General features: G+C 36.3%; 1 protein-coding gene across 1 annotated transcript; it reads right to left on the bottom strand.

Annotated features, from left to right (window-relative positions):
- Positions 1-1,407: 1,407 nt before the first annotated feature.
- Positions 1,408-7,990, bottom strand: LOC113073650 (spondin-1-like; the record flags this gene model as incomplete). Its single annotated transcript, XM_026246470.1, has 3 exons — positions 7,254-7,990; positions 5,729-5,835; positions 1,408-1,541 (listed from the first exon to the last, which is right to left on the bottom strand). Coding segments are annotated over exons 1-3 (470 nt in total), but the record flags the coding sequence as incomplete, so codon positions are not given.
- Positions 7,991-9,706: the final 1,716 nt, after the last annotated feature.

Genomic DNA, 9,706 nt, shown 5'->3' with positions numbered 1-9,706 from the left:
GAGATTGCTATCCTTTTTAAGAAGACAGGACAAAAGAGATGAATAAATAAGTAGGTGAATGAGAGAATGAGAGATGGACACTAGCTCATAAATATTCACACTTGTGAAGGTTTTAGTCAACATCAATTTCATTTCACAACTGCTATACAAGCAAATTTAAATCTGCTTTACTAAGTAAAAAATGGGGGAAAAAGACAATCAGGGGCTCATTTAAGCAGTTGCATCACTTTTATGTGCATTATCTCTGTGGGGGAAAAAAAAAGTATTCACAAACCTGTTAAAATCTCATGAGAGAACACAGGCTGACTGAATGACATTTTCATTTTAGCTGAACATTGGATTAGCCAACAATTTTCCAAAACCGTAATTGGTTCTTGCATTTCAAACAAGCATGTATGAGTTAAGTTTACAATATCTGAAGCTCCTTAAGGGCACAGGTGGTTGGCTCCAAAAAAGGTCCAGTGTCCATTAGCAAAACTGGCAGGATTCTAATGGCATCCTTCCCATTAAAATAAACGAGAATGCTAACAGAGAGCTTTCTCCGGGTATTATAGACCTCACTGGTTCACGACAAGTGTAAACAGGCCAACACAGTGGCATTCAGAGGCTTTCAGAAAGTGAGAGTTGTTGGAAAGCAGGTTTTGAGGGTAGGCACCCATAATGCGGAAAAATGTACATACGCATCGCACCGTGTCCAACCGGAGCAAAAAGAGAGACTTTCAGATGTCTTTAATGCATCAAACACACTTAAAGTTGTTTATAACCTCAAAAGGAGTGGGAGAAAGAGAGATAAAGATACAAAGACAGCATGAAAACATGAGGGAGTGGAGTGGAAACACTGACAGCACAACACCGACAGATAATTCAGAATTTATTTGGTTGAAGACCACTGTAATGTGCTTGTGCGTCTGCTGTATTTAAAGGAAACTCAAGTGTGAGGATGTTGTTTGGATGCTCAGAATATTTTAAAGCTTTCAAAGTATCTTAATCATCTTTGATTCACAGCCTCCAATCGATGATGGGAAGACTCAAGGGTGATTTCAATGGCTCAAGATTAATATACAATAACCGCCCAACATCAATCAGTCATAATCACATCTTCTATCGATGGTCCTACATTTATTTCTGCTTACTCAGCTTCAAATATGATTGAAAATGACTTTTGTTTTCCTTTTTCAGTACTTTCCCAGAAGGTAACTGATATAACGCTGAGTGCTCAGACTCAGTTTTGAATTCTCAGTCTAGAGCCTCAGACTGTACCCCTGTTCTGTTTTCTTTTCTATTTATTCAACAATCTATCAGTTCAGCACCATACACTTTCATATCTTTAGCCTAAATCCATGGATTCCCATTCAATTATTGCTATCCAAGACCAGAATAATAGTGAAAAGTCATACAATAACTCACTTGAGAGTGACGCAACCACTGCCAGAAGGTGGCGCTGTCCAGAACACCTGTATCCTTGTGCGTCTTCTGGGAATGCTCTCTGTGACGGCCGGGGGGCAGTTAGTCATGAACTGTGTGTCACTTTCATCAATGAGCTGTGGAACAGGAGTAAGATTATTTCATGTTTTTAAAAGCTCACCAAGACTGCATTCGTTTGATTAAAAAATACAGTAAAAACAGTAATACTGTGCAATATTATTAGAGTGCTGCTAAATATTTTGTGGAAACTAAAATAAATAGCATAATTACCTGCTGTACCATTTAAAAGACTTGAATTATAGAGCACTTTATTTTATATTTCTATTTTACATTTTAAAATATTATATATCTTATATTATATATGTCTTTTATTAAGTTATACAAACTGGTCACTATAAAATGTTATTTTATGGAGAAGATTTATATGAAAAAACTCATGTATGCCAGAACAAAAGCATACACATTCAAAACATCACAAGAATGATTAAATCATTTTCAGTTTTTGGAGAGCCTTGGAAGTAAAATAAAAACGAATGGAATACAAAATTCCAAGAATCTAATTAATTTCATTTTTTCAGCCCAATTACGCAACCGCTTCCAAATAAACCGTATACTAGTACCGTAAATGAGTTCAGTGATGTAGAATCAAATTTCGTTTTGTGGCCCAAGATGACTAACTGCACATGACAGCCATTTCAACATCTTTCAGCGGAGAGGACAAATCTGTGTGCCTGTTGGTTCAACTGTTAACCCATGAGGCAACATTTTCTACTTTGAGAAAAAAAATAATAACTCAGTAATTGAGACAAATGCATCTCTGTAATCCACGTACATGAATAATAGGCTTTTTAAAATGCTGATTAAATGTCTGATTATAATGCTCTTCTTCATCATTTGGTCATCATTCGATGAATTACTGCTTCCATTATAACTAAGAATTTAATTTAAACTTCCATTTTTAATAACATTGTTTAATCACTTGCTTTCCTCAGGCGGTAATATTGCAAAAGTTAACAGCGCCAAGCAAATAGCACTGAGCTTTATGGAAGAAAAGTGATACGAAAGCCTAATTTAGAAAGAATAGTAGTCACACACGTGTTTCACACACACGTTTATGCTAAAATGAATGACAGCAAATTTAAAAACTCACTGTCTGAGGGTGGGGGTGGGGGTTTATATATAAATATAATAGTAAAAAAATTCCAGATGTACATTACTGCTACTGTTGGTAAAATCACATTGTCCAAGTGATGGAAAATTCCAGTGGGAACTTTTGTTTGCATGTTTCAAAACGAAATCGCTGCCAAATGTCCATCGAAGAGTAAAATCCATGCGCGTGGTGCATTAAGTTCTTCCTCCCTCTTTCTCACTCTCTCTCGTTCTCTCCATTTCCACTTCCCACTCTTTCACACACACATACCGTCGTGCAAACCCAAAGCTGCACACAGTATCCTCTGGTTCTGTCCTTCCTTTTTTTGCAAAGAAACTAAAAGCAGCAATTCTGGCATCTCAAGCAATCTTGTCGCACCCTTGTTCAGATTAAAAACCAAACAGTGAACCAGAAACTTCTGAACTGATAGGGAAACTAGGGGCTAAACTTTGTAAAGATATGCTTGAGCCATTGGACTGTGCGACAGTTGCTCTCCAAGTGTTTATTTTAAAAGAGGCCATGGGGGCCAAGCAACACGGTGCATTGTTTCCTGGGTAAAAAGGGGCTGTAAGTGGCTGCCTTAAAAATGCTGCGAACCAGCTGGGGTAAATTTGTACAAAACAGAGGAGAGGAAAGGCGTGTTTGTTTTAATTGTGGATCCTGGCGAGGCTGTGTGGCCCTTCTCCCGAGGGACAGCGAATGCCGTTTTCTGTTTGCTCTCTTAAACTCTCCCTCTTTCAGTTTGTCTCTCTCGCACGCACAAAACTCTGTGGCTTGAGTGAATAACTATTTCCTAAAGGAATTGGGGATGTTTCATCTACAAGGGGTTCCTTGGAGAGATTAAGCGAAACGAATGGCGAGATGTCGCGATGTTTATTTCAGCCATGCTGATTTAGACCGAAGTTGTTTGTCAATTCGTGCTAGCATAAGAAGTGCAACAGCTTTGTATATGAACTGTCATGATGACTGATGAATATGAATATTTTGAAAGGCACTGTAAACAGACACGGGTAGAAAACAACTCGGAATGAGGTTACGTCTGCAAACTTTTCTGAGTTTTAACATCTTCGATGTATCAAAACGTAATGCAGCAAACATCTAGATAGGTTTTATTTTGCAGATAATGCAGGTCACGGTCAGGGTCATTGATCAAATTACTTTACTGAATTTCTCAAAGATTTAAAGCTTCACACAGCAAATGTGTTAGTAATCATTTTCAATGGGCAAAAATTACATTACACAAGAGCAACCTAATAAATAGGTCAGGCTCCCTGCTAAACTCGGGCTTGTAAAAATAGATTCCCATGTTATAAATTGTGTCATTAAACTACAGAGGACACATTCATGTTTCTCTCAGACATTATATCACACGATATATTGTCTATATAAATAATAAAAAATGAAGAAGGGCTCATGAGATGCTGCTCATTTTTTAAAACCTAATCTATTCCATTTAAAAATACTTTATTCAAAAAAATAAAAAGGGTTTTGGTAAAATACAGAACCTGAATGAAATATTTTCCATTTCTGGTTTTTAATTTAAGTAAAAAAAAATGTTTCTCATTAATAAAATGTAAATATCAATTTAAATGATATATTTTATAATATTTCATGGTAATTTTTTTGCTAAAAATACTAAAAAGCATGTTTGAAAATATCAATTTACTAAATATATAATAATAAAAAAATAAATGATATATATATATATATATATATATATATATATATATATATATATATATATATATATATATCTATATATATATATATATATATAGATATATATATATATATATATATATAACCTTATGTCAAATGCATGATTCATGTGAAAAAAAAAACTAAAAACAAATTATGAAATCTTAAATAAAACAAATATTACATTTCTAAAATTCTGCACTTATGTTTTGAACTACATTTAAAAAATAATTTTATTCTCCAACATCTCAAACATCATTTTTCATCATAGCTCCTTAAACATTTGTACTTTTGCTGTTGCCTTTATTGTGTTTTTTTCATCCATTCAATTTAGTCTGTCAAGACGAGAATCCCCAGTTAAAGACCTCAACAGAGGACGTCTGCTAACATCCACCAGGCAATCTGAGCGCTGAAAACACAGCGGTAAGGAGTGCTGAGCGCAAACCACAGCTAATGAGATCTGGGGGGAGAGATGCCACGCTAACAGCCTTCCTGCTTCAGTCTGGGAAGCACTGCGGCTTGATGTGGAGCACTAAATGATAGGGGTCCTGTCTTTCAGAAAGGACACAGCTCTGAGACGGTCAGTGCGTTACCAATGAGGAGCAGCATGTCTGAGACTACTTCACACAGCACTGCTGGCTGGCAAAGGATGGATCTGAGGCTGACATCCTCAACAGCTATTTTTATCTAACCGGGGTGATTTCCTTTGACCTTTACTTATAATTCCATGACTTTCCTCACTATACTGTATATTAGTGTTTTTTTGTTGTTGTTGTTGTTGTTTTACTTATGTCAACCTAACCACCAATAAAAGAGTTGATGCTCAAATTAACCAGGGAATATTATCTCAAAATGCATAATTTTGGGTGAAAATAAAAATACAATAATTATTTATCTTTCTCTATACACACACACACATATATATATATATATATATATATATATATATATATATATATAGTAATATAAATATTTTATTTTTTTTCTCCCAAAAGTCTTAAGAAATCTTCATGATACTCAAAACTGAAAAATACCAAGAAACAAGCATTTGAAAGCATCTTTTTAGAGTCAATATGTTATTATTATTATTTTTTGACAACATAAAATCAAAGTAAAAGTGTTCATACACCAAGCACACACAAATACATACATAGTACATACATAAAAGTGTTGATGCACCACATTAGTACCATCATTTTGGGCCAAAAAAGGGTGACCACATTCTTGTTTGTTTTATTTATTTTTTTATTAATGCATCAAAGGGTTAAGTATCATTTTTATTCATGCATCAAAGGGTTAATAATCATTTTTCTTCCTAAACCAACCCGCATCTAAATACAAACGTGCAGACGTAACCCGACATAAACTGCAAATCATTTTGCAGAGGCTGCAATTAGACTCATCTTTGACTGCCATAGTTCAAGGCAGTTATACGAGGTCACTGCAATCCCTCACCTTGAAAGTGCCGGCGTAATCATCAGGAGTGACGCCCTCCCTTCCTTCCTTCAGAGCAATGAGGGTAAAACCACGAAAGTAAGATGGGCTGGAGGCATACAAACTCACTGGATAGAAAGACAGAAAGAGAGAGGGAACAAAATATAGGTCAGAGGTACCAGAAATCAGCTTAACAGCAGGTCAGATCTCAACAGTGTGCCAGGGCAAGTCGCAAACTGCTCTCGCATTTGGCACGTACAGTAGGTTTGCGTGTAAGCGTGTGGGTTGAGCAAGTGCTTTTCACATGGAGCGGTGAATACATATGCATGTACAAACACGCTGGGCATAACACCCTCATAAAAAGGCATCTGCTGCTTAATGAAGGCCACTTACATGAATCCAAATTGCAGTGAATATCAAGTTATGGCGCATTTTGACATTAAAATGATCCTTAATTATCATGTCAACACTCCAATATAACTCTGGTTATACTGAAAAATAACAGTTGTTCTAATGTTTTCGAAGAAATTCTTCCTCGCGTGTGTAGGTCTGGTTAGTAACAGTTTGTAACAGTGCCTTGTAACAGTTTAACCGGTTAGCAATCATGATTCTTCTAAGCTGACAGTCAAAGCTGAGGGAAAACAAAGGATTTAAAGGGGAAAAAAATAATTTTGAACGAATATTTTCATATTATAATGATTGAAAACCAAATTATAAAGGATGTTTAATTGCAGAACTGGTTTAATCTGAATTAGCAGGTATAATGACATATAGCAATATTAATTCTACATTAAAAAAAAACTATAATAGAAGGAATTACCAGATATGGAGGTTGTTACACTTTTATACTATACTACACTTTTATATAAAAAAGGGACTATGCAAGTACAGAATACATTAACTACACTTGTTAAATTGTTCACTTAGAGTTTCATATGTTTCTATATTTGTTATTCAGTGTTCTCGTTCTGAATAAGAACTATATATTTTGAAGGAAATTTTTAGTGAGACAAGGTAGTGAGATTACAATCATGAATGTGATCATTATAATAATTCATGCCCAACGGATCCATCCAAGATATTCAATATAACATTTCTATTAGTTTTACAGTATGGCAGTGTAACTACAGCACTCTTTATACTTGACACTAAATCACACTGTTTAATTATAAATTGTACGTTTAACCTACTTTAACATTATGTGAATGTTATATCGAAATTTAAGGTATCCAACCAAACAAGCCATAGCAAAATATGTTTCTATACTCCCAGTCTCCTTAATATAAACGTCCTCTTTGGTAAAAGGTTTTATTGGTACAATATATATATATTTTTTCTAAATTCTTTCCAACTAATACTCATATTCACCATATAAAACGCTTTTTAAAGGTCTATTTTAGTGTCAGACAACCTTGCGTGTGGAAGATGCACTAAAGATGACGCTTTACGCACCAATGTTTACAAACTCCGCACATGTTATTTTTACCCAGACATGCATTAAAAACCTTTTAAATCGGTCAAAAAGCAACGTTGTGTGACCTCTAACCTCTGTAAGTGCTGCCGGGTTGGTAAGTTTCTGGGTCTCCTTCAACTCTGAGGCGAAACTCGCTCTGTCCGTCTCTCCGAGCGCCCCGCGTCTGCGTCCGCAAGATCCGGCAGAACCCCCCCTCGGACCTCGACTGTCTCTCCGCGGTATCTCTTCTGAACGCGTCCGTGTGGATGAAAAGCACATTTAAGAAAACTAACAGCACAACCATTCCGTCTTTATCCATCATTGCCCCTTCCGTGCCTGTCCAAACACAAGTTTGCAGTCTAGCACAAGCAAGAAAACGCAGTCAAAGAACTGGAAAAGACGGTCAAAACAAACAGAAGCATAAATCGAACAAAGTGTCTATTTTGGGTTCCAATCGCGAATAGAAGAGAGCAAAGACGCCGTATCCATTCCCGGTGAGGAGATGTGGAGATTGCGGACCGCTGATAGTCCCGTGCCCGCGGAGCGCGAGACTGACTGAAGGCGAGCGCGGAGACACAAGACTCAAATGTTGACTTTACTCAAAGGATATTCACACTGAGAAATACCTATTTGGTCTCCTTGATAACCTAGCTCAGACTGAAAGAGAATAGATTCAGACTTTAAACAAAACCTAGACGCAGACGCCTGACATTCTTGGTGAGACGCTCTGAGGAGAAAGAGAGATCGCGAATGTTTGAACAGCCGTGAGCTGCAGCAGCAGGAGAAAATAATCACAGTGGGCTGCGCTCTTAGGAGACATGGAAGATGATTTTGGGAACTCCTCCGTCTGTAATGCTTGTTTGTGCAAGCAAGGGAATGATCTGAGGGCTCATGTTTTAAATATAAGAGGGATTAACTAGCTATTTTTATTTCTGGTCCAACTGTCTTTAAAAAAGTATCATTATCACAATGTGTTAATGTATTAAATTTCTGTATTCAATCACAACCGTTCTGATCGTCAGTACTACAACATTAACGTAATGTACAACAGTTCTATAAAAGTAAATAATTTGGGGCAACTTATTTTCCAAACAATATTCAGACTGAAACCAGGACTGGATCAGCAAATGTTAGTGGAAGGGAGTGATTTCCTCTCCCTGCTAAAAGCGTTCTGTAATCACGATCTGCTCTTGCTCCATTTCGGATTTTGCTTTTCAGAATAGTGAGAGAAACCCGCTCCGAACGATAATGGACCGAGAAAACACGAATTCTTCGACTTACAAAAGTCACTGAACTCATTTTGAAATTATGAAAATACATGTTTCATTTCTCAGTTAATATAAATATGAGTCTAGGACGGTCAGGTTAAATCGTGTGAATATTTTGGTGCCACAATACTACATATTGTAGCATTATTTGCATAAATAATTCAACAGGAGACATACATTAGTGTTGAATGGGAAATACAAGCTGTAATGGCAGTCCAAGCTTGAAATTACTGATGTAGATTTGTATGGGGAAAAAGTCAGAATTCAGACTTTGTTCCTTACAATTCTGAGTTTTTCCTCAATTGTAAGTTTATATCTTGGAATTGAGAGAAAAGAAATCCCAATCGTGACAAAATATCCCAATAACCTTTATTTATTTATTTTTATACATTATATTAGTAAACTGGTACAACTTGTAAAACTGCATTTTATTATCATAGCCTTTGAGTTTGCATCAGTTTGTTCTCAGCATTTCATTTTAATTTCAAGGCAGCCTTTTCTCTTTTTAAATCACTTTGTGGCCCCCTTAAACATTTGCTGAGGCCCCCTTGCCTGGTTTAGAATCATTGATCTACAAGAATAACTTTTGAACACCTGCAATAATCTGCAGATCTGTCTGATCAGAGGGAATTTAGAGACCCACACCAGCAGATGTCATTAACACATCCTGATTGACTGCACTAATGCCCACTGGAAATATGCCATAGTAATGAAAATGATTTCCTATTCCCTGTTTACAAATGCGGTTATTTAGACCTGTACAAAAGAGTCAGCTTTACATACAAACTCCTTACATCAATTTCTAATATCCTAATTTCAGATGGCTTATTAAAAAGCCTTTATTTATTCACCTGGATATTCATATACTTTTTTTAATGATAAAACAGCTTGTTTTTTTTAATGTAATTTTTCCACACCAAGGACCAAATATCTCTCACTGAACTTCTGAGAATATGTTTCTTCTATAATTATTTTTGGTTTGTTGGCAAGCCATCTGTAGACATGTTCAGGACAAAACAGCATGCTTCACCAAAAGGTCAAACCAAAGTAGAAAAGTCACTTTCTAACAATGCAAAGGCCAAACTTAGCCATTAATGTCTATGACCTTCCAGGCTGACTTGTTAGTTTGGCACCTCACACATTATCTAACCTGTGTGTGATCTTGTCACCCAATCTATCGATCTGCCTGGGGTTGTGACAACTCAAGGTGCTGTGAAATATGGCAGAAGGTTGGTTTGGCTGTATTGCCCCAGTAAGCTTGGGGCTTGTGTGAGAGAA

This window comes from Carassius auratus, unplaced genomic scaffold (assembly GCF_003368295.1).
Source record: "Carassius auratus strain Wakin unplaced genomic scaffold, ASM336829v1 scaf_tig00012663, whole genome shotgun sequence".
Taxonomy (NCBI): Eukaryota; Metazoa; Chordata; class Actinopteri; order Cypriniformes; family Cyprinidae; genus Carassius; species Carassius auratus.
The sequence above is the reverse complement of the archived record's forward strand: the minus strand, read 5'-3'. Positions and strand labels throughout refer to the sequence as shown.